The 26102-nt window shown below is 42.9% G+C and overlaps 1 protein-coding gene across 2 annotated transcripts in view; it reads right to left on the reverse strand.

Annotated features, from left to right (window-relative positions):
- Window positions 1-566: 566 nt before the first annotated feature.
- Window positions 567-26102, reverse strand: part of ZCCHC17 (zinc finger CCHC-type containing 17) — a 57434-nt gene continuing 31898 nt past the window's right edge. Inside the window, exons 6-9 of one of the 2 annotated variants that reach the window (XM_047724310.1) lie at window positions 20740-20840; window positions 18841-18986; window positions 1306-1463; window positions 567-1022 (exon numbers count right to left, since the gene is read on the reverse strand). In XM_047724310.1, the coding sequence (XP_047580266.1) occupies window positions 866-1022; window positions 1306-1463; window positions 18841-18986; window positions 20740-20840 (562 nt within the window). In that variant the 3' untranslated portion in view covers window positions 567-865. Of the gene's footprint in view, window positions 1464-18840; window positions 18987-20739; window positions 20841-26102 lie in introns of both variants that reach the window. The other variant, XM_047724309.1, reaches the window with a different exon arrangement.

Here is a 26102-nt window from a genome sequence, read left to right on the forward strand (position 1 = left end):
ATAAAACAGCTGTTCCCACCCCTGGGCTCTACACTGTCCCTCCCCAAGGCCACATGAGTGAGTCCAGTCCGGAATAATGAACCAGTGGCAGGACTTCCTAGGCTTGGCTACTAAACCGTCACATCAGGCACATCCTGCACTGCAGGCCCCTGGGTTTGGAAAGTCACTCTTTGTGGGATGCTGTGGTCTGTTTTTCCAGAACGCAGGCTCAGGACACAGGATGCATGCAGGCTTGTGCGTGGTGGTGGGAGCCAATGCCCACTGGCCAAGATGACAGCTAAGCTCCCGCCTGCGCCCTGGACCATTCATGGTTACAAATCTTAACCAGTTCTCTAATCAGCTCTGGGGGAAGAGGTCATCTAATCATTACAGAAGAGAGGGCTTATAAGTGATCTCCTAAGAAGGCTGTGACCTGTCGGTGCCTCTGGCTCTATATCTCAGCTGGGCCTCTCTCCAAGGTCTGAAGTAACCTAGTAAATGTTTTTCTGTCAACTAATGCAGACTTGGTGACTTGTAAGTCTAAATTACCAGGAAGAGGGATTATAGTAATAAGAACATTCAGCAAGTTTAAAACCAAACACACTTCCATTTAGTGCCAGGAATTTAAGCAGAGACCTGAAGTGGAACCAAGTAACTCACACAGTAAATACAAAGTAAAGCAATGAACTTGGCTTTAGCTGTCTGGTTCAGTGGTCTGGCAGAATGTCACGCACAAGCTCCGTCACTGCAAACAACGGTTTTCTGGCTGTCACTTGTAGCATGGGAGAATCACATTAGGGGTGGAAAAAGTGAGCACCACTTCTTACCATGCTCTCCCTCCTCCTGCTGGTCTCCCTTGGCCCGTGTTGGACTCCGCAGGGATCACTCACCAGTCAGCCCAGGGCAGACCCAACAGGGAGGGGCCCATCCCTGTTCCAACTACAGCCGGACTTGCCTCCACAGCAGTACCTGTGGCTGCAGCCTGGACTCCTGTGCAGGAATCTGGCTCTGGCAGTGGCAGCTGGAGAGGGTAACAGGACCTCCTGCCGAATGAAGGAAGTTTAAGTGAATGAATGGGTGAGCTGCAGGGGTCACTTGCAAAGGGACCAGGAATGATAAGTTAACAAGTCATTCAGGCAGATGCTTTGACATCTAACTCCCAAACCTGCCTGCTGCACGAGGGGAAGCCATCTCCTGTGGACGAGGAGTCAGTGGGGTGGGAGGTCGTACTCGCACTACTGAGTCTTTCTGGGAGCCAGGGCTTAAGACACGAGGCTCCTGGTACCTCCTCCTCTCAACCACCCCCTCTACTCTTTCCACTCTCACTCCTTGTGCTTTTTCTTGTGCTTCTTCTTCTTCTTCTTCTTCTTTGCTGCCTTGCTATCTTTTGATGTGTGCCTTGCCCTCTTGCCTGTGTCACTCTCAGAGTCTGAGCTGTCCGAGTCAGACGACTTCCTGTCTCTATGTTTTTTCTTCTTCTTTTCCTGAAAAGAAAATTTAAAAGCAATGTTGCATGTATACATTTGCTTTAGAGTATCATGGCATATAATCAATAGGGGATCATTTAATAAATTATAAAGGAGGAACACCTGGGTGGCTCAGTCAGTTAAGTGACTGCCTTTGGCTCAGGTCATGATCCCAAGGTCCTTGGTTTGAGTCCTGCATCAGGCTCCTTGTTTAACATGGAGCCTGCTTCTCCCTCTGCCTGCTCTGCCTGCCCTTCCCCCTGCTAGTGTTCATTCTCTCTGACAAAATATAAAAAAATTTTTTTAAAATTACAAAGCACTAATTAAAAATAAGTAAAGTCTTCAAGTATTAATAAGACAAAATGCCCCCAATGGGTGAAAGGACCAAGTCATAATACAGTATGTATTCCAGATTCTGGGGTGCTTACCATACTATATAGTGTGTGCATATAATAAATATACACACACACATACATTTACATGTACCTGTATATATTTAAAATACACAGAGAACAATGGAAAAGACACTGGCAACAAGTTACGTCAGGAATGAATGAATGGGGGAAAGAACATAGTCTTTTACTTTTTATTTCATGTAATTCTGTCCAGTTAGGTTAAAAAAAAAAAAAAAAAGCATCCTTACTTTTATTTTAAAAAAGCACAGGATACTGAGGAGGAAAGGAGTCTAAGAGGTCACCCAGTCTGCCTGGAGACAGTGCCTCACATGCCCAGGGGCCTGTACTGGACTCCTGCTCTGGTTTCCAGCAGAGGCCGCTACCAGCGAAAACAGTTGCCATCAATGAGTACGGCTCCAGCTGCTGCCCTTGGTGTGCATCATCTCCAACACAACAACCTTGTAAGATTATAAGGATAAAGAGAAAAGCCCAGAAAGAACTTTCTCCAAATTACAAGCACCACAGGGTGCTGCCGAAGTAGCAACACCAACTCACACAAAAGATGGGCAGCAGATTCCCAGGCTTCTGTGCACAGGGCTTCAAGCAGTTTTTAAGCAACATGTAACCTTTTCCTTGAATTTCAAATGTTCCTACTGCCTCAGGAAGGTTTCTAAGAAGCAGAGACTGAGGGAGAACGAAGAGAGGGTGCTGAAGAGGCGCAGCTCCTGCTCCCCCTACAGGCTCTCAAGTTGGCAGATGGCCTTGTGCCTCAGGAGCCGGCAGGGAGAAAGGAGGGACGGACCAGCGAAGGAGGCGGTAGACCCAGACTCAAGTTCTGGCTCTGCCACTTCCTATCCTTCCTCTGTAACTCAGGATGAGTCACTTTATCTCCTGAGGCGTACTTTCCTCAAGTGTGTGAAATGGAGAGAACAGCACCCAGGCTGCCTGTCTGTGGTGAAGGGGTAATGAGAGAGTATCTACAGCTCCAGCTGAGAGCTGCCTGCCCCAGATCACACAGGGAGGGGTTTGCACGCAGACTGGATGACTGGAAATCTCTTGAGCTTCCCTCGGAAGCACATGACCGGCCCCTCCCTCTACAGAGCAGTGGCAGGCCTCACGGTACAGTGGTCAGCGCCAACGATTTTGGAATAAGACAGAATAAAGTTAGAATTCCAGGTGCCACTTAATGGCTGTGTAACTTAGAACAGAGACTTAACTTTTTTGAACTTCAGTTTTCCTTTCAGTAAACTGCAAATAATAAATACTTAGTTCAAAGGATGCTATGAGGATTAAACAAGATAAATACCAATTACCAGGCACTAAGTGCCTGATACACAGCAGGCAGTATGCTGCAGCTGTAAGTATTATTCTGTCATTTCAGAGAACTCCCAGAATGTTCTGACAGTCTAGCCACGTATCCACAGCAAATGAGTCAAAGTGTTGAGAAGAGATTACCCTAACCAGAATTCTTTCCTGAAGTCTCCAGTGGAGTAGAGAGAGGGGACCAAAGTTTCCCAGACCCCCATTACCAAGCAGTAGGAACCACAGTAGGGGCAGTTGAGAACTGGCAAATCACTCGTTTGGCTTATGGGGCTGCACCTTCCAGATGACAAGATCATGGAAGCCCATCACGGGATACAAGGGCTGGGGAGCCTCACCAGATCCTGCCCCTGGGGTAGGACAGGGTCCTGGGAAAGTGAAGCACACGTGGAGTGTGGCCCCCCTCCCCTCCAAGCCTGGCCTTCCCTGGATAAATAAATGAGGAAGGACAGTAGGAATACTTTTTTACGTCCAAAAAGCACTCTTCAAGCTTTCTGAGTCCTTTATCTTATAATAAGAATCTGGTAAGGCCAAAAATTCAGGAATTATTATTCCCACTCTACATATAAGAAAACTATAACTCAGAGAAGTAAAGTGAAGTGACCACTCAGGTGATAAGGTCATTGTGCTTTCTAACTCAGAGTCTGGCATTATTTCACTTTCCTCCCTCTCAAAAATGCAGGCTGTAAGAAGTCACAGGCTGGGGCGCCTGGGTGGCTCAGTGGGTTAAAGCCTCTGCCTTCGGCTCAGGTCATGATCCCAGGGTCCTGGAATCGAGCCCCGCATCAGGCTCTCTGCTCAGCAGGGAGCCTGCTTCCTCCCCTCTCTCTGCCTAACTCTCTGCCTACTTGTGATCTCTGTCTGTCAAATAAAATATATAAAGATATATAGAGATATATATATCTATATAGAAGAAGAAGGAAGAAGGAGGAGAAGGAAGAAGGAAGAAGGAAGAAGAAGAAGAAGAAGAAGAAGAAGAAGAAGAATTCGAAAAATTCGAAGAATTCACAGGCTGTAAGGTGGACTCCCGCTAGAATACGGAGAGGGCTGAGGGGTAGTTAGTCTTCTAGAGGGCTGAGGGGTAGTTAGTCTTCTAGACCTCAATCTCTGAACAAAGAAAATCTAGTCGTCCTCCAGCAGGTGGCGTCGATCACTTCAGCGGTTGGATGGGAGAAGATGGGAGTACAAGAAGTGACACTCGCTTCTGGTCCCTTGACTTCATTCAAGGGGGAAGTGGAACAGAAGATAAAGGTAAAAAAATGACCCTGGGCATAAGCCACTGGCAGACAGGCCAGGAGGGGACATGGGAAAGAAGCCACTGCTCAGAAATGTTCTCCAGGAAAAGCCAATGTCTGGTGACAGCAGCTGACCCATCCATTTTCTCTCATTCTGCAATAGGTCAGCAGCAGCCCAACACGAGAAAAACAAACAAAAACTGAGAAAGGGGAATAACAGCAAACATTTATAAAGTACCTAATTTTCCAGATGCTAAGCTGGGCACTTTGCACATACCTCCTCTAACCTTCACAATACACCCATTCAGTGGACATAATTATCCCTATATTTTCAGGAAAGAAAATGGTAAATTCAGAGAGGCTGAGAGACAAGGTGACTTGCCCACATGGTAGAACCGGGATCTGACTCAGGCTGGGTCCCAAAGTGGATGTTCTTTTCACCCCATCTGCATTATGGGCAGCACTAACTTAGCGCCTCCCAACCAAAAGGCTCTGATTTTGGCCCAAAATCAACCAAGCAAGCATTTATTCTTTATCTGTTCTTAAGAATTACTCCTAATACGTACATTGGGGAGGGTATGTGCTATGGTGAGTGCTGTGAAGTGTGTAAACCTGACGATTCACAGACCTGTACCCCTGGGGCAAATAATACATTATATGTTAATAAAAATAATTAAAAAAAAAAAAGAATTACTCTTGAGAAATGATTGATTCTCAAACTGAGAAGTTCACTGGGGTAAACTTCTGGGAAGTAAGATAGAGTGCAATTCCTGGATAGAATTTACCTGTAATTCAGCAGTTAGTTTACCATAGCTTGGAAAAGATAAGACCAGAAGAAAAAGGCTTATCAATCAATTCACAAATATGTATTTAATTTTACTACCTACAAAGCACTTTGGAGAGCACGAGTTGCATACAGTGTTGCTTAGGAGATAAGGAGAACATGCCAATTTTTAATATAATTCAGAGTACCTACTAACCCACTGAGTAGTGGAGCCTGGCCCCTTTCCTCCAAACCTGAGCCAACCTCATCAAACCAGGGAAAGAATAACTCCTTGTAACTATATAGTACATTCATTCAACAAATACTTATTGAGTACCTTTTAAGAGCCAGGAATATCTGTTTTTTTTTTTTTTTAAAGATTTTATTTATTTATTTGACAGAGAGAGATCACAAGTAGACGAAGAGGCAGGCAGAGAGAGAGAGAGAGATAGAGAGAGAGGGAAGCAGGCTCCCTGCCGAGCAGACAGCCCGATGCGGGACTCGATCCCAGGACCCCGAGATCATGACCCGAGCCGAAGGCAGCGGCTTAACCCACTGAGCCACCCAGGCGCCCAGGAATATCTGTTAATTAATCTCTCTTAAAATAGTTGAGCGAGGTCAGAAATCAGGGATAATGAGCTTTCAAGAAACATATTATCTAATCTAAGATAAAAACTAATTAAGATACTAGGGAGTTCATGACAGTAACGTAAGAAAAGTATAAAAACCATGCCACTGAAACACAAGGGAAAAAGCCATCATGTCTGAGGAATCTGAGGTTGGTTTCATGGAAGATATGCAGGTGTCATGCTTCTGAAGCATGAATATGGTCTTGGCTGGTGGAATGGTGGTGGTAGTGTTGATGGAAGAAGTAAGTGGGGGCCTTCCAGCTAGATGGAAGACAGAAAGAGGCAAATGCTTGAAATATCTTTCAACGAGCGACAAGCCACCACAAGCGACAAACCATATCCTGTGTAGCTATTTACTATGCACCAGATCCATCCCTTCTCTTGTATGCAAAGCCCTGGATCTGAGGATCGTCCCCTCTCTCCCGTATCATCTCCCCCTCCTTCACCGACTCATCCCCCCCAATAAACAAATATGCGGTAATAGTTCCCATTGAAAAAAACCTCCTGAACAACCTTAACCACACTGTCACCCCATCACTACTGAAACGGTTCTTGTCCAAGTTACCAATGACCTCCACAGGGCCAAATCCATGGTTCTCATTTACTTGATTAATCAGTGGTACCTTAACAGTCCATCTGCCTCAGAACACACTCCTCCCTAACTCCACCACATTTTCTTACTTCTCTGCTAACTTCCCAGGCGGTTCCGTTTCAGTCTCCTTTGCTAGTCTGTCCCCACCTCCAGTTGGAGTCCTAACTCTAAAAGTTGGGACACGCTGGGGCTCAAGTCCTCAAAGCCCTGCCCTCTCCCTGTATTTACTCTCCAGGTGACCTCAGATATTTACTTAAATACCATCTGTATGTACTGACCCCTAAATTTGTATCTCTTACGTGGGCCTCTCTTCTGAACTCCAAACTACACATCCAGCTGCCTCCCCTGGGTAGGTGCACGTGGATATGACAGGCCCTCTACCCCCTCCCACCTCTGCTTCCCTCTGGTCTTCATAGGTAGCACCTCAAACTAAAGCCCAAATGCTCCCCACGCCCCTACCTACTTCTGCATCCCTTCTCCTCTCAATGCAAATCTTCCAGTTACTCAGTCCAAAAACTTTGTGGGGTTATCCTCAACTATTCTCTTTCCTACCTTACATCCAATCCCTCAACAAATTCTGTCAGCTTTGCTGACTCCTCACTACCTCCAGCACCACCATCTCTTACCGAAATTATTAATATTATTTACCAACTAGCCTGCTGCTTCCACCTTGCCTTCTGACTGCCCAGTTTCCACACAGAAGCCAGACTAATTCTCCTAAAAGGGAAGCCAGATCACATCCCCCCGGTCGGACTTCTAACGACATCCATTTCCCTCTAACAGGACAGCTGCAATCCTCGTATTCTCCTAGAAGGACCTCCATGATCCAGTTTCCCCTAACTTCCTCTCCTCTCCCTCGCTTCACTCCACCTACTCCGACCTCCTTACTGTTACTGAAAGATACCAAGCTCATTCCAAACATCTGGCTACTACCCTTGGTGAAACACTCTCTTTCCACTTATCAGAGGAGCTTGCTTTTTCTCTTTCTTCAAACATCCACCCAATGACACTCTGAGAAAGGACTGCCCTCACCACTCTATCTACAATGGTGAGTAGCCTCTCCCTACTACCCTCATTCCAGCACTCCCTATCTTTCATCATCAAATTAATTTTTCTCCATAGCACTTACCACTACTTGGCATATTAGTCTTATTTTATGTTTGTTTACCAGTTTATTGTGACCCCTGTTAGAGTGTAAGTGCCATGAAGGTAGGGACTCTACCTGTTTTATTCACTACTGTACCTGCAGTGACTAGAACAGAGTTTGGCACATAGACGCTTTTAACAAAGGAGGTTAAAGAACAGTTGTGTGTGGGAAGGAACTGGTCAGAGACGGTGCTGGGATTGTGAGAATCTTCAAGGAACTCAGACTTTATTCCATAGAATGGGAATCATGTAAGGCTTCTGAGCAGACCACCCTGGACAACCTTGTGTCCTATCAGAATGGGTCCAGGATTGGCAACTTCTCTATCTCAAATAGGCCTGAAGAAGTTCTCTGGAAAAGGGGAAAAATCCAGTACTGCAGCCAAGGGATGACAACCCTTGATCTGTTCTTTTATATATAGTAGAGCAGAGAGAGAGTAAATACAGTAGCAACATCAGAAGAAGAAAATTACATTCTGGATCAAGTACGGCTAAATTTCACTATAATTGTAGGCAGCCTGATCCTCAGTGCACATGCTTTCTTATACAGCACTGATTCAGAAAAATCCATGATGGCATATGATAAGTGAAAGAAAGAAGCCAGCAAAGTATAGGCCATAGATTCATGGAAAGCTCATCCAGGGCTTCACTACAAAAACCTCTATTTCTGTTTTGCCAACCACTTCATAGCCCATTTCCATTTTCAATACATAGTTTCCTCTTGTTCTAATTATGCCCCCAAAAATGACTTACAATTTTCAGACACTTGGACAAAAATTGTCATGGTACTGAATGGGTATATAGGACCAAACCAATGCATACTCGGTATGTGGACAACATGTGCATTCACTACGTGTATGTTTGATTTAAAAATGTGGGGGCCTCAGGGCTACAAGGATCCCATGCTCCTACCCCTGTTCCCTTCATCATTACCTTCCAGCAGCAACAGGACTCAGTCTCTGTTACTCTCCCAACTGAGGGCAGGTCTCACTGAGTGAAGGAACTAAGGAGCTACAGATGGCAGAGCTTGTGGACGCTGCCTATTCAAAGGTAGCTGGCAATGCAGTGCTAGGCATTATGTGGAACAGGTGACATCCTTTCTTTATCTGGGGCCATTTCCTGGTTTCCCAACATGCCTAGTACCTTCTCCTTTACCTTAGATATTCTCTTCACCAGACTGCAAAAAAAAAAAAAGTGGGACAATGAAGCAGTCTAGTAAAGAAGCAGAGGTGAGAACTCAATAGCCCATTTCTGACTTTCTGGTTCCAGTTCTGAGTGGCCCAACCACACTTGATTTCCTGTTGCTGGATTTCTATGTGATCCAATAAAACCCCTGGAGTGGGTGTCTGTCCTCTGCCCCCAGAAACGCCCTGGGTGCTCATCTTTCTACTTATGCTTTTAGTTGCTTGAGTGTAGGTGTTGTATACAACCTTTAATTCATGGGACTTGCCCATCACATAGGCTTCCACACACTGGGCACGCTTGCTACCCATTAATTTATTTGGCAACACGGACTGCTGAAGGCATTTCCTTTCAGATGAACCTACTCAATTCCACATGTGGTTCCCAGAGCCAACCAGTGCTGGACCGGGTGTCTGAATCTGCCACAAATCTCACAAACTGAAAACATCCATTTCCAGTAGGAGTTTCCTCTGGTAAGGAAAGTCAATCTCCTATTGAAGTCAAAGATTTAAAGGGTAGGGGTCCCTGTCTGGCTCAGTCAAAGGAGCATGCACCTCTTGATCTCAGAGTCATGAGTTTGAGCCCAACATTGGTCTTAGAGATTACTTAAGGAAGTTTCAAAAATTATTAAAAAAAAAAAAAGATTTAGAGGGTAAAAGGAAACAGATAGGAGGCCTAGAATCTTGATTTATTGTTGTGAACAGAAATAGAACCATAGGGGAAAAAAAGAAATAGATCAACAGATAATATCAAATGGTCGCTAAGAGTAGCTGGCGACAGAGTAAAACTGACCTTGTGAGTCCTGATAAGTCAAGCACCTACCAGTGCACAACAGACATGCTGAAGCACTCAATACACATCTGTTGAGTAAATAACTGGGGCACTGTGAGCTAATGGCTGATGCACAGTAGAGAAAAAAAGAACAGAGGGCTAGCAATCTGAAGGTGTGGGTTCTTATTTTGACTCTATCTCTGGTAGTTGTGTAGCTTCAGGTAAGACATTCCTCTCCATTTTCCTAATATGTAAAATGGAACAGTAACACCTAGTCTGGCTACTTCATTGGAGTGTATAAGGATAAAACAAAATAAAAAACATGAAGATATTTTACAAACCATCAGCACTAAACAAATACAAGGCATCAAAGATCATGAAGGGATTAACAATGAGGTGAAAAGACAATGATGCTAGATGAAACCCTGGTAGAAACGGGGGGCAGAGAGGATCAAGGGAGAACTTTTAAACATTTCAACTCCCTAGATCACTTTTTAATCAAAGACAACTCATGAGTTAGAAGTTCAAATACACAAAGGCACTTTAGAAAATAATAATAATTAATAAATAATAAAGTATGATGATTATTACTGCCATGGTTCATCAGACCATTCCTCTACTAAGTGAAGAGTGATGGGGGGTAAGATAACAGGTTGACTAAGCAGCTCATATAAGAGCCTCATACCTAGCAGATCCTTAATAATTGTTTTGGTGAAATGAAATACATATTTCAAAGCAGCTTTAGAAACAAAGCAATAACTTATTGTACCATATGTTTTAAGCAGTGCAAACCAACTTAACCAAAGACCCACAGAAGTGAAATATCCACAGAACTGCTTTAGGAATCTGACATATATTTTTTTACTAACTAAAAGGCTGAAAGAGAAAGAACAATCCTTGAAACATATAAACAGAATAGCTATTAAATACCCAGCTCTATTAAAAAGTCAAATCACCTGTTTGCGGACATGATCTTAAATGCAGAAAATCCTAAAGATTCCATAAAACAACTGTTAGAACTGCTAAGTGAATTCAGCAAAGTTGCAGGATACAAAATCAACACCCCAAAATCAGTTGCATTTCTATACATTAACTATATATATACACATTTGTATATACACATTTATTTGTATATATGTGTATATATATGTGTATATACATATACATTTGTGTATGTATGTGTATATATGTGTATATACATATACATTTGTATGTACACATATATTTGTGTGTGTATATATTTCTTTCTATACATTAACAATGCGCAATCCAAATAGGAAATAAAGACAACAATTCAGTGGCAATAGCATTAAAAAAGAATAAGCTTAACCAACGGGGCAAAAAGACTTGTACACAGAACACTGCAAAACGCTGCTGAAAGAAATTAAGGATAACGCAAATAAATAGAAAAATATCCACGTTCGTGGACTGGGAGACTTAATATGGTTAATATCCCAATACCACACAAAGCAATCTACAGATCTGATGCAACCCTATCAAAATCCCAATAATATTTTTTGTAAAAATCAAAAAATCCATCCTAAACTTCATCTGGAATCTCAAGGGGCCACAAGCAGTCAAAATAATCTTGAAAAAGAACAAAGTTAGGGGACTGACCTTTCCCAATTCCAAAACTTCCTACAAAGTTAGAGTAATCAAAATAGTGTGGCAGAGCATACAGAGAGATGAGCAGACCAATGGAATAGAGTAGTCAGCCAGAACTAAAACCTTACATATATGGTTAAATGATTTTTAACAATGATGCTAAAACCAGTCAGTATGGAAAGGACAGTTCTTTTGAAAAACTGGTGCTGGGAAAACTGGATAGATCTACATGCCCCAAAAAAAAAAAAGTTGGAGTCACCCCATATACAAAAAAAACCCTTAAAATGGGTCAAAGACCTAAGTACATAAGTTAAAACTATAAAACTCTTAGAGGAAAACAGAGGGGGAAGCTTCATGACAGGATTTAACAATGGTTTCTTGAGTATGGCACCAAAATTATGGGAGACAAAAGGAAAAAGTTGGTAAGTTGGATTTAAACAAGATTAAAATTTTTGTGCATCAAAACACACGATTACAGGGATGCCTAGGTGGCTCAGTGGGTTAAAGCCTCTGCCTTCGGGTCGGGTCGTGATCCCAGGCCCTGGGATGGAGCTCCACACTGGGCCCTCTGCTCAGCAGGGAGCCTGCTTCCCTTCCTCTCTCTCTCTCTGCCTGCCCCTCTGCCTACCTGTGATCTCTGTCAAATAAATAAAATCTTAAAACACACACACACACACACACACACACACACATGATTACAAGAATGTACTTCACACCACCGTGAAAAGCCATACACTTAAAAGTGGCTAATATGGTAAGTTTTAGGTGTGTTTTTTAAAAATGTAAATCTGGGGGCAGTTGAGTGGCTCAGATGGTTAAGTGTCTGCCTTTGGCTCAGGTCATGATTCTAGGGTCCTGGGATTGAGTCCCACATTGGGCTCCCTGCTCAGCAGGGAGCCTGCCTCTCCCTCTGCCTCTCTGTCTCTCACGAATAAAAAATAAAATCTAAAAATAAAATTAAAAATAAAAATGTAGGGGCGCCTGGGTGGCTCAGTGGGTTAAGCCGCTGCCTTCGGCTCAGGTCATGATCCCAGGTCCTGGGTTCGAGCCCCACATCGGGCTTTCTGCTCAGCAGGGAGCCTGCTTCCTCCTCTCTCTCTGCCTGCCTCTCTGCCTGCCTCTCTGCCTACTTGTGATTTCTCTCTGTCAAATAAATAAATAAAAATCTTAAAAAAAAAAAAAAAAAAAAAATAAAAATGTAAATCTGGAATAAAAACAGGACACTATCAACAGAGTAAGACAATTCACAGAATGGAAGAAAATATTTGCAGGAAGTCACACATCTAATTAAGGATTGGTATCTAGAATATATAATAAACTACTTGAATCTAGTGTCTATTTACCCAGTTTCTGATCACAAAGCCCATTTTTAAGCACCAGCCATCGTAACTGACACGTGCCAGGCAGTGCTATATCCCACCACGGTGCTCAGAGTTTCACATGCATCACCTCATCCTAACAACCTTACGAAGTAGATGCTTATTACTCCCACTTTACAAACAGGGAAACAGATTCAGAGAAGTTAGTAATTACACTAAGTTCCACAGTGAGGAGGTGGCTGAGATCAGAACACAGGCAATGTGTCTCACAGTCCGGGTTCTGAAGTGCCACTCTCCACTGCCTCCCCTAATCCCACCACATCTACCTGACGTGATACTAGATCGCACTGCAAATGAGCACTATAAGACTGTGTGGCAAACATGGAAAGATGCTCATGACAAGGTAAAAAGGGAGGAAACAAAACAGTATATACATCTTTATCGTATCTAGGTAAAATGTGCATCTGAAAACAGTTGGTAAAAAAAAACGTGCCCCAACAGTATAGACCCTGGTAAAGTAGGGAGGTTATGGGTTTCCTCTTTTGTTGTACATTTCAATAATGAGGTTATAAATAGTGGAAACGTCTATTTTCCCTCTTTAAATGAGTCCTCAGACCTCTATGAAAAAGGCCCTAGGAACACTAGCATGAAAAATAAAGGTATGTCTAAGTCCTGTGTTCAAAAAGAAGCAATCCTGCCAGCAGTATGGGTCTGGGGCTGTTGCCTCTGTGAGGGAGCTGAGCTAAGTCTGGCAATGCTGAAGGTTTGCCTCTGGTAGGCAGTGCCTGAAGTAGGTAGGGTTTATAAATTTCTATTTCTTTGGTTCACAGGAGAATAGTACCAAACTAAAATAATAACCCCACTGCTCAAAATCAGTGTTTTCCAAGTGCCATTCCTATAATATTGCCACAGTTTTTTAAAATTTTTTTTAAAGATTTTATTTATTTATTAGACAGAGATCACAAAGTAGGCAGACAGGCAGGCAGAGAGAGAGAGAGTGGAGGAAGCAGACTCCCTGCTGAGCAGAGAGCATGCAAGGCTCCATCCCAGGACCCTGAGATCATGACCTAAGCCAAAGGCAGAGGCTTTAACCCACTAAGCCACCCAGGCGCCCCACTGCCACAGTTTTTACCCCATGTGTTTACAAACTGCTAATTTTTTACTTAAAAAAATTTTTTTTTAAGATTTATGAATTTGTTTTGAGGGAGAGAGAGAGAAAGAGACCACGCGTGGGGGTGGGGGTGGAGAGGTAGGAGAGAGAGAATCTCGATCTCTACTGAGTGAGGAGCCCAACTCATGGCTCAATCCCACAACCCTGAGACAACGACCTGAGCTGAAATCAAGAGTTGGACGCTTAACTGACCAAGCTACCCAGGTACCCCTTAAATTTTTTTTTTTTTTAATTTGACAGAAAGAGAGATCACAAGTAGGCAGAGAGGCAGGCAGAGAGAGAGGAAGGGAAGCAGTCTCCCTGCTGAGCAGAGAGCCCGATGTGGGGCTCGATCCCAGGACCCTGAGATGGTGATCTGAACTGAAAGCAGAGGCTTTAACCCACTGAGCCACCCAGGCGCCTCACCCCTTAAAATTGTTCTTAAAATTTGATTTATTTCCACTTTAAGAAAAAATAAAAATGCTTTACTAAAAGGGAAACTTTGTAACAACAACTCTAAATAGAAAGCCTGAATCCCATGCTTTAAGTGGAAGGTAACTATAAAAATAAATATATTAAAAAAAAAAACAATGCTTTGGCTAAATATAATTTACTGCCTACTAAAAGCAGCAGCTGGTAGGCTGAGACAGTTTGTTTTCACAGGAGGCAGTTTGGATTTTCTTTTAAGTGCTGTGGAAAATCACTGAAGGGTTTTATATAGGAAGACGTGGTGTGACTGGGTATCTTAACTACGCTCTCTTGGAAATTTTTTTTAAAATGAGAAAGACATAGAACTGAACAACTGAACAACACCATCACCTACTTTTACCTAAATGACAATTAGCAAACACTACTCCCTAATGGAATCCTGTGCACTACTGGTAGGAATGAATCAGTCACTATGAAACACAGTGCAGTGGTTCCTCAAAAAAAGAAAAAAAAATTAAGTCAGAACAGAATTACCACATAATCCTGAAACTCCTATTCCCGGTATATACCCAAAGGAACTGAAAGCAGGTCTTGAAGAAATATTTGACACAACTATGTTCATAGCAACATTATTCACAATAGCCAAAAGGTGGGAGCAACCCAATGGCCAACAACAAATGAATGGATAAGCAAACTGTAGTGTGTACACATAATGAAATACTATTTAGTCTTAAAAGGGAAGGAAAATGACCCATGCTATATATCCTCAGGATAGTTTACTAAGTCAAATAAGCCAGTCATAAAAAACAAATACTGGGATGCCTGGTAGCTCAGCTGGTTAAATGTCTGCCTTCAGCTTGGGTCATGATCCCAGGGTCTGGCTCCTTGCTCAGTGGGGAGCCTGCTTCTCTCTCTGCCTGCTGCTCCCCCTGCTTGTGCTCTACCTCTCTGACAAATAAGTAAAATCTTAAAAAAAGAAGAAGACAAATACTGTGTTATTCCACTTATAGGAGATACCTAGGTAGTCTAAATCATAGAAAGTCATGTGGAATTGTCTAAAATTTCTGGACGTAAGAGACTCCATTTTGAAGCTCTATGTTCCTTTCCAAATTGATGGACTCTTGAACGGGGACAGAAGCAGCAATTGCTGTATAAGCAGCTGCTCATAACACTCTAACAGACCAACTGGTATTTGATCACATGAGGACAGGGAAGGTAATTATTACATACCAATGACAGTTCCACTTGATAGCACTGATAAAATAATCAAGAAGACAGGCATGAGAAGTGGCTCAGCTGGTCAGCACCAAACTAGAAGGGTCTGTTCTCTTCTTCAGCTACATCGTGTAATTACATCTTTCCTTCTCTCTCAGAAAAACCCTTGGCTTTCCGTAAATGAGTGACACAAATCTGTGATCTACTAATTGCAATTCTGAGATCCCAAATAAAGGCCTGTATTCTTTTTCATGTTCACCTCCTTTTCTCACTTGATGGTAGAATGGTGGTTCCCAGGTGCCAGGGAGAAAGAATGAGGAGTCAGTGTTTAATGGGCAGGGTTTCAGTTTTGCAAAACGAAGAGTTCTGGAGGTGGATGATGGCTATGACTGCACAACAATGTGAATTTACTTAATGCCAAAGAACTGCACATGTAAAAAAGTTATGGGTGCCTGGGTGGTGCAGTCAGTTGAGAGCCAACTCTCGATTTCCGTTCATGTCGTGATCTCAGAATCATGAGATTAAGCCCCATGTGGGGCTCTGGGCTGCGATTCTCTCTCTCTTAGCCCCTCTAAGAAAGATAGATAGATAGATAGATCTATCTATCTATCTATCTATCTATCTTTTAAAAAAATGGTTAAGATGGTGGATGCCTGGGTGGCTCAGTCGGTTAAGTATTGACTCGATTTTAGCTCAGGTCACGATTGCAGGGTGGTGAGATCAAGCCCCTGCATAGAGCTCCTAGTCCAGCAGGGAGTCTGCTTGAGATTTTTCTTCCTCTGCCCCTCCCACACATGCACACATGTGCACATGCTCTCTCTCTAAAATAAAATAAATAAATCTTTAAAAATAAGAATGGGTGGGCACCTGGGTGGCTCAGTGGGTTAAGCCTCTGCCTTAGGCTCAGGTCATGATCTTAGGGTCCTGGGATTGAGCCCCACATTGCATCGGGCTCTCTGCTCAGCGGGGAGCCTGCTTCCTTCTCTCTCTCTGCCTGCCTCTCTGCCTACTTGTGATCTCTCTCTCTCTGTGAGAGGAAGAAAAGAAAAGAAAAGAAAAGAAAAGAAAAGAAAAGAAAAGAAAAGAAAAGAAAAGGAAAGAAAAGGAAGAGTAAGAAGATGGGGGGCACCTGGCTGGCTCTGTTGGAAGAGCACATGACTCTTGATCCTGGGGCCTTGAGTTTGAGCCCCATGTTGGTTGTAGAGATTACTTAAATAAATAAAACTTAGAAAATTTTTAAGTGGTTAAGATGGTAAAATTTATGTTATGGATATTTTACCACAATTTAAAGAAAACAACAGTAACACCAAATGCAAAGCCTATAGATTTTGGCTTGAGCAACTCAGAGAACAGTGATCTATTCACTGAGGGCAAAATGTGGAAGGAGCAGCTTTGGATAGAAAAATTAAAGAGCTGTGGGGTATGTTAAACCTGATACAAACTTGACAATTAGATGAAGATGTCAAGTAGGCAGATGGAGTTCTAAATCTGAAGTGCCAAAGAAAGTCAGGGATGGAATTACAGATTTGGATAAAAATAATGATACAAATACTTAATCTGGGTATTATTACCGTGTAAGTAGTAATCAAAACCATAGGACAGGATGAGATTACCCAGAGTGGAGGTGGTCAGAGAACAGAAGGGAGTAACAAGACAGCCTTGGAGCACCCCAACATTCAGAGTTAAAGCAGAGAGCAAAAAAAATCAGAATAATGAAGAGAATCAAGCAGTGAGATAAAGATGCTTTAAAAAAAAAAAATCAGATGCCTAGACCCAACTCTTGGGAACTTGGAACTAAGAGGTGAAAGGCAAATGAAATGTCCCTCGGCTAGTTCAATAGTCTGTGAGTGAGAGACAGGAGAGAGTGCAGCACACGGTAGAAGAAATGGGAAGGAGAAGAAAAGAATACTTAGATGGCGCCACTAACAGGACTCAGTGACTGAATAGATATGGGATGGAAAGGAGAGGAAAACAAATGACATGCTGGTTTCCTTCCGGCAGGTTATTACTGTCCTTAAAATAAGTAATACAAGATAGAAGGATAGAAACAAGCAATACAAGATAGAAGGATGGTGTTGTTTTTATAGTGGATGGGTGTGTGTGCGTGGGGGGGGGCAGGGCTGAAGAAGACAGAATGGTAGTCATGACAGCCAACATTCATTAAGCACTTAACTTGTCAGTGTTTTCTATGTATCTTGGGGAGCTGGGCATGCCCTCACAAGGAACACTGTCATCAAAGACCACAACAATCCTCCTTTGAAAATTAAGGAGGGCCCAAAGTTACACAGGTGGTCTATAACACAGAGGGCCTCAAACCTGGGTCTGAGGGACTCTAAGCCAAAGTCTGAGGTACCTGTGGGATACTAGTTAGGGATGTGGGAGCCATCAAGGCAGTTAAAGTCTTACGAGGCATGTGATTACCAGGGAGAGAATATACAGATCAAGAAACTATTATTCAAATACTTAGCTAGTTCTTACAATGGTATAAAGGGCCTTTTCCTCCCCTATAAAATGAAGTAACGCTTAATTTGTAGGGAATGCCCATTGAGGACAAGGACCTGATCATAGTTTTTTTATTCCTAGGGTTGCACTACTTGGAACAAAAAGACCACTCAACAAAAAATTGCTGAAGCTTTTAAAAAAACAAAATGAGGGCGCCTGGGTGGCTCAGTGGGTTGAGCCGCTGCCTTCGGCTCGGGTCATGATCTCAGGGTCCTGGGATCGAGCCCCGCATCGGGCTCTCTGCTCGGCGGGGAGCCTGCTTCCTCCTCTCTCTCTGCCTGCCTCTCTGCCTGCTTGTGATCTCTCTCTGTCAAATAAATAAATAAAATCTTTAAAAAAAAAAAATAAATAAAATAAAAAAACAAAATGAAACAAAAACCCAATAGCTGGATACAATTAGAAAGATAATACACAATATGAGAACAACTATTTCCTGACCAAACTACAGCAGTTTTTTTTCCGTTCCCTCTCTGGGTGGCATGCAACAAATGCCCTGTCTTTTTCAGCACCATAATAATGTCTGTTTTATGAACTGTTCTGCTGTAATCAGTATACAGGAGACAGAACTCTGTGAGACAGGCACTCTTATCCACCACTGGGCACAGAGAAGTACTTTCTGGAAAGACAATTTGATAAAATGTATCAAGAGCCTTAAAGCCCTAACTCAGTAATCTTACATAGGCATTTATCCAAAGAAAACAGTAAGAGATATGGCCAAAGACTTCAGGTGGAAGTAATAAAAATATCCAACAATAGAAAAATTATTAAATAAACCGTCATACAGCCATAGGGTAGAATATTGTATGTTGTTCTTAAATTAAGTTTTTGAACAGGTAAAAATATTGGTAAATTATTTTGATATGTATAATGAAAAAAGTATAATATAAACTAGACCTAGTACAACCATAATTTTGTGTTTAAATGTAGATGTAGCTATCTATCATCATTACCAAGCAAAAAGGTTGGAATGTACCAAATATACTGTAATTCTCTTTGGATGGAAAGATCACAGGAGATCCTAATTCTTTATGTTTTTCAGGACTTCTAAAATCTCTGCAAAAAGTACATTTTTATTCTATTTTTTTAGTATATTTTTATTTTAAAACCCTAAAAAATATGATAAATAAAAGCAAGACAGCACTCACCTTCTTTCTTTTTCTAGAAGAATTCCTCGTGGGGTCAGGCTTCTCAAACTCTGCTGACTTTGCCTCTTCCTTCTCCTCTTCCTCATCAGGTATCAGAGAATATTTGGTCCCTCCTGGTTGCATAAAACAATCCTTTGCGAAGTGGCCTGCAGAAGAGAGGTAGAAAAGGTAGGGAAGGGAGAAGCAGCCTCTCCTCTTGGCAGGTGGAGCTTCCCCAGAGGCTCCTAAAAGGGGCTGGTTAGTTGAAGAAGTATTACTGAGTTCATTCAGAGGAGCTGCTGGATTCTGAGCAGATTTTCTGTCACCTCAAGATGGCATTGCCCACTCAACCAGAGCCAGACCAGCAGCTGGTCCTAGAGCTGTGGGAGACACTGGCGCTGCTTTGGAAATGGCAGAGGAAGCAGGCTTGTGCTGCCTCCCATTAGCAATGGGGCTTAGTAATTTTTAAAGATCTGCTTGGAACTTATTCCTGACATTGAAAGGCTGCTCCAGAGAGCAGAATGCTTAGCAGAGGGAGCCGAGTGGCAGGCCAAGCCCTACAGGAAGAGAGCTCTTAGGCAGCTGGCAGGAAGGTGGCATTCACATCCAAGCTAACACATTGAGAGACAGCAGTCACCTGGGGCACTCAACACTCAGACTGTCAGGTTTGGCAAGGGCCTTAGAGATCATCAAATCCAGCACTGCATGTGCAGATATAAAGACCTGGAGTAGAGAAGTAACTCAAGGTCACAAAAAGAGCAGCAGAGCTCAAACTTACTCCAGGTCTCATGCCTCCCTGCTCTATGCTGTTCCTGCTGCACCGAAACCAACCACCTAGGGCCTGACCTTTGCTAACTAAGCCAAATTCCATCTCTCATTATTCTTCTCTGCCTCATGTCACACCTGGTTGGACGTAAGCTGAAGGTAAGAGTACCCACCCTCCCTGAACCTTCAGTGCTATCAAGTGGCTGTTTAACAGCTACTACAGAGCTGATTTTATCCAAGCCTGTGTAGACCCTATTTCAGGGGCACAGATGATCCCATGAGATCATCAAAAAGCTATGCGTAAACTGCTTTGCAACTCTGGATCCAGAAGCTAGATGGTGCCTGGAAGGGGAATACAGCATAGTTTTTGAAATATCTGGAATGTTTACACAATTCCCCTGAGGAGGTATTCTCTCCATTTTTCTTTTTTCCTTCCTCCCTCTACATTAATGGTAAGTAGGGGCTTAACTCCCACACCAATCAGGGCACAAATCCGCTACCAACTATTGTAGAAAAATCAAGAGAGCCAGGTAAATAGAAGGCAAGGAAGAAGGGGTGACAAATTGAGGTCACTCTGAAAATGAGACGCTGGCAATCCCTCTCATGATAGGTCTGACGAGGGAAGTCAGACTGAGAGCGCTCTCGATCACCTGAGTAAGACCAGAAGAAACCTGAGCGAGCAGCCAGCCTGTGTTCTTTAGTACTAAAAGGAGACTGTATTCAGAAGTCTGAAGTTAAAGAAACAAGGAAGAGCAAGAAAGGGTCTGACTTGAATCCTTGAGCATATATTTCCAAATCACTTCATTTTTGCTGCAGAATAGTAATGGTCCTTGGAGATAAAAATTTACAGTGCTAACCATAATCCAACACTCTCCCCCCTTCGGCTGCAGTACATGGGGATCTTGCCCACACAGGGCATCAACCACAGGTGGGGGTGGGGTTGTCAGCAGAGTATCCGGCACGGCCAGCATTCAGAAGAGGACACAGAAAGGGCATGAACTCTGGCAAGAGTCTAGGAGGATTAACAGCACGAGCAGGTAAGGCCATCACTGACTAAAAAGCAGGGTGAGCCATACCCAAACCAGGCGACCTTCCCCACCTAGTAAAGATCCATCACAAGGAGGAAGGACCGGGCCGGCAGAGGCTTCACCTTACCTTTACAGCCACACTTCTTGCAGGTGGTGTTCAGGACAGCCTCGAGGGTGATCTTCTGCCCAGGGTAATCCTGGAAGGACCGCCGCCGCCTCTCCTCTTGCCTATAATGAAAAGGATACTGACTACCGGCCCTCTTAAGAGATGGGGCCAGAGATACTAGAAGGTAATGCTGTACGCTAGGTTTTTCTGTCCTTGGCAGGTAGAAGGGAGAAGAAGGAAAAGCGTCCTGCACGGGGAGACAAGTGGGGAAAGCAACAACATGAAATAGGTATTTTTTTTCATTCAGGACAGGCTCTGAATTAATAATTATGAATGAGATGCCTTCAGCTCACCAATGCACAGAGGATGAAGATATAATTACCTCGCTAAGCCCCCAGTAACCCTGACACAGTCAACCCCGGGTTTAAAAAACCTTCAAAGACTTCCTAGACCATCAAGCTTAAATTCCTTACTGTGGTACTTGAGGCCTTCCATGGTCTGTCTCTAATCTGCTTCTCCAGCCCAACTTTACTTGCATGAGATTTGCTAGCCAAAGAGGACTAGTTGACCTTCTCCAGATGGTTCAATGCCCTTGCTCATAGTTCCCTCTCTCCAAAATGCTGCTTCCCCTCTCTCCTCCCACCTCACCACCCCCAAACATTTCAAAGCTCAGCTTAGTCACCACCTCTCCTTCTACCAAGTCGTCTCCTGAGGACCTCAGCCAGAATTCATCTCCCAAGTTCACATTCCTCTATCATTTCTTAAAAATTCTACGTTTACTACTAAAGTATAATATAGGCACAAAGTGTTTATAAGCATACAGCTTGATTGGTTTTCACAATTTGAACATACCCAGGAAACCCTCACTCTGATAAGGAAACAGAACATTTCCAGCACCTCCAAGGCCCCTCCAAGGCCCCTCCAAGGGTAATCATTATGCTGGTTTCTAACAGCATAGATTAATTGTATTGGTTTTTGCAAATTGTGTAAGTGGAATCATGCAGTATGGACCCTTCTGTGTCTGGCTTCTTCCACTCATTTGTGAGATCCATCCATATTGCCGTGTGCAGTTATAGACAACTGATTCTCATGGCCATAAAGTATTCTGCTGTTGATGGGTACCTGAGTAGCTTCTACTATGATCAGTACTTCTTCTATGAACTTTCTGGCACATCTTTCGGTGACAGATATAGATACACATTTCTGTTGGGAAATGCCTCGTTCCTGGTAGGAGTGGAACACTATACTGGGTTGTAGGCATCAGAGGTAGCAAGCACTGCCAGCCAGTTTTCTATAATGTTTACCAATTACACTCCTGCCAGCAGTAGATCCTAAACACCCCAGATGTCTCTCTTTGACCTTTACCATAACACATGGTACCCGCACAGAGTAGGTACTCAGAAATGTCTGACAGAAGAATGTCACTCTGGATCCCTCTTTTTTTCAAACTCAAACTGTAGTCTATACACACTGCAGTCCTAGCACATATTGCCTAAATAAAGTCCTAGCCCTTTATTGCCTGATACATTAATGTTTCTTCTCTAGATTGTGAGCCCTTTCTGCAGTATCTTACTTATGTTTGTTTCCCCACACCTTAGCCCAAAGCTTGGCAAGCAACAGCATCAATAAATGTTTGCTGAGGGACGCCTAGGGGGCTCAGTTGTTAAGCGTCTGCCTTTGGCTCAGATCATGATCCCAGAGTCCTGGGACCGGTCCCACATGGGCTCCCTGCTCAGCAAGGAGCCTGGTTCTCCCTTTGCCTGCTACTCTCCCTGTTTGTGCACTCTCCCTCTCTCTCTTTCTGCCAAACAAAATGATAAAAAATCTTTTTAAAAATAAAATAAAGTAAAACTTAAAAATGTTTGTTGAAATCTCTATGCTCTTGGGGCACCTGATTGAGCATCCAACTCTTGGTTTCATCTCAAATCTCGATCTTGGGGATCGAGCCCGGCATCGAGCTCTGCACTCAAAAGGGATTCTGCTTGATATTCTCTCTGCCTCTGCCCCTCCCTCCACTCATGCTCTCTTTCTCTCTCTCTCAAAGAAATAAATTTTTTTAAAAATTCTGTGCTCTTGCCTCCAAATATTTTTCCTTACCGGAACCTCTTTAACTTTGAACTTTGACTTCACCTAAGCTTTTCCAACTATTCACCAAGTCTATAGAGTCCAGCAAAACCAGAAATATTTTGCCAAAAAAGCAGCATTACCCAGAGAAACACAGGATGACAGCATCAGAACAGAACAAAACTACCCACCTGATGCATTTTAGCTAATAGTTTCATGGGATACACTGGTTCTAGAGAGGAAACAGAAAGACCAAGATACGCCATATTCCGTCCTGGTCCTTATTCAGTTCAGCTTACACACCGCATGTTTGCTAAAATGTTCCCTACCACCAGAGGCAGGGTTAATTACTCTTTTGTGTTCCCACAACATCTGGTCGTTTTGTTAGATTTGCTTATATTTTGGCTTACCCTCTGTACCATGAAAGATACCATCAAAGATAAAGACTATGTCTGGGGTACTTGGGTGGTTCAGTGGGTTAAGCCTCTGCCTTTGGCTCAGGTCATGATCCCAGGGTCCTGGGATCGAGCCCTGCATTGGGCTCTCTGCTTGGCAGGGAGCCTGCTTCCTCCTCTCTCTCTTCCTGCCTCTCTGCCTACTTGTGATCTCTGTCTGTTAAATAAATAAATAAAATCTTAAAAAAAAAAAAAAAAAAAGACTATGTTTGGGGTGCCTGGGTGGCCCAGTTGGCTAAGCATCTGACTCTTGATTTTGGCTCAGGTCACAATCCCGGGGTCATGGGATCAAGCCTCATGTTGGGCTCTAAGCTCAGCACTGAGTCTGCCTGAGATTCTCGTTGTTCCTCTCCCTCTGTCCCTCCCTGTGTTCAGGCTCTCTCTCTCAAATAAGTAAATATATCTTTAAAAAAACAAAGTCTATGTCTTATTTTTTTCTGTATCTGGACAGTACACATTCCATCTAGCATACCAATGTCCAACAGAATGCCATGATGGACAAGTTCTATAAATTTATGTCTCTACTGTTGACTAATATTTTGATCTGTGGCTATTGAGCACTTAAAATGTGGTTAGTGTAACTGAAGAATTGGATTAAATTTTATTTAATTTTCATTTACATTTAAATAACCATATGTAACCATATGTAACTTAGTGGCTATCCAGTGGGACAGTGTAAACAATCATATGATTTAAGTTTTGAAAAAGTCTGCTCAAGCAGGGCACCTGGGTGGCTCAGAAGTTAAAGCCTCTGCCTTTGGCTCAGGTCTTGATCTCAGGGTCCCAGGATGGAGCCCCGCATCGGGCTCTCTGCTCAGCAGGGAGCTTGCTTCCCCCCACACCTCTCTGCCTACTAGTGATCTCTGTCAAATAAAAAATCTAAAAAAAAAAAAAAAAAAAAAAAAAAAAAAAAAGGAAAGGAAAGAAAAAGAAAAAGAAAATGTCTGCTCCAATTCCCAGGTTTTGCCCTAGCATAATCTTATTCAAAAGACAGGGGTCAACACTCTGGTATGGTCATGGGAGAGGGTCATTTCAAAGAATAAAGCTTGAGTTAGAAAAACCAAGGTGGGGGAGCGAGGGTACAGAGGGAAATGGGAGCTACTTATCAAAAGGCATAAAGTTCCAGTTAAATAAGAAGTAAATTTTAGAGCTCTGCTAAAAACATTGTACCTAGTCAACAATACTGTACTGTATACTTAAAAATTTGTTAAGAGGGTAGATCTCATGTTAGGTGTTCTCACCACAATAAAATAATTTTTAAATAAAAGGGTAGAGAAGGGATGCCTGGGTGGCTCAATCCATTAAGTGTCTGCCTTCAGCTTGGGTTATGGTCTCAGTCTTGGAATCGAGTCTCATATTGGGCTCCCTGCTCAGCAGGAAGTCTGCTTCTCCCTCCCCTTTGTGCATTCACTCTGTCCCTCCCTCAAAAAAATAAATAAAATCCTTTTAAATAAATTAATTAAAAACCAGGGCAGGATCTTGGGGACATAAGTTGAGCAAGTCACAAACTCCATGGCATTCAGATATCCTTATCTGTGGAGCTGAGTTTCAAGTGGGTATGAGTCACAGCTTAAACAAACCCTCATTAAAATCTTAAAAAAAAAAAAAAAAAAAAAAAAAAACAAACCCTCATTATAATCAATTCCAATATTCTGGGGGTTCTAACATATGACAAGCCAAATCATAACTCCTATCCAATACTCAACAAATGAATCACTTGCCTTCCTCCCTTTTCTGTGCTCACTGCCATGCTGGTTTAGGCCTGGCTACTTTGCAGCTACATAGTAACAAGTTTCCTCCTCCAGTCCCTCCAAGCAAGGCACACAACTGAATTAACCTTTCTTTTGTTCAACTATTAAGTGGCAAGCACCAGTGCCAATGATGAGTGCGTCAAAAAGGCAGAATACAGTCTTTCTCAAGGAGCTTACAGTCTAGCAGCAGAAGGAGACATATAATAATTATATGTGGTGATAATTATAGTGGTGAACCACACTCTTCTAAAAGACTATGCTATGCTCGCTAAACCTACCTGGAAACTGCCTTTTCCCCTTTCCATTTACAGATTCCCTTTAACACTCTCGGACTCGGGGGATGAAATATAAGATAGTTAGATACTGATGGAAAATGAAAGTTAGATACTGATGGAAATGTGGGAGGCTGGAGACAGCACTAAGCCACTAACCAAAACAGGGTGAGATCAGAGAATGGGGTACAAGGAGAGATTAATCTGTTCAGCTGCCTCTCCCCCTAAAAGGCTTAAAAATTTTTTTAAATATATATTTTTTAATTTATTCGAGAGAGAGACAGAGAGAGCAAGAGAGAGCACAAGCAGGGAGAAGAGGGAGAAGCAGACTCCCTGCTGAGCAGGGAGCCCAATGTGGGGCTGATCCCAGGACCCTGAGATTATGACCTGAGCAGAAAGCAAATGCTCCAGGGCTTTAAAAAAATTAATGCTCTTTGGGGCACCTGGGTGGCTCAGTGGGTTAAGCCTCTGCCTTTGGCTCAGGTCATGATCTCAGGGTCCTGGAATTGAACCCCGAATAGGGCTCTCTGCTCAGCAGAGAGCCTGCTTCCCCCTCTCTCTCTGCCTGCCTCTCTGCCTACTTGTGATCTCTATCAAATAAATAAATAAAATCTTAAAAAAAAAAAAAACTAATGCTCTTTGACTGATAGTCAAAGTCAAAGCTCTCCACAATCTGACCAACATACCTTTCAAGCCTTACATTCTAGTACTTGACTGTATCCTCTTCTTTTCTTAAACAAGACTCCTAAATGTGCCTTGTGCTTTCCTGCCCCATGCCTTTCCTTAAATCATTTCTTCTGTCAGGAATACCATTCCTTCCCCTGCTGCCTGACAAAATCTTA

This window comes from Lutra lutra, chromosome 4 (assembly GCF_902655055.1).
Source record: "Lutra lutra chromosome 4, mLutLut1.2, whole genome shotgun sequence".
In the NCBI taxonomy this organism is placed as follows: Eukaryota; Metazoa; Chordata; class Mammalia; order Carnivora; family Mustelidae; genus Lutra; species Lutra lutra.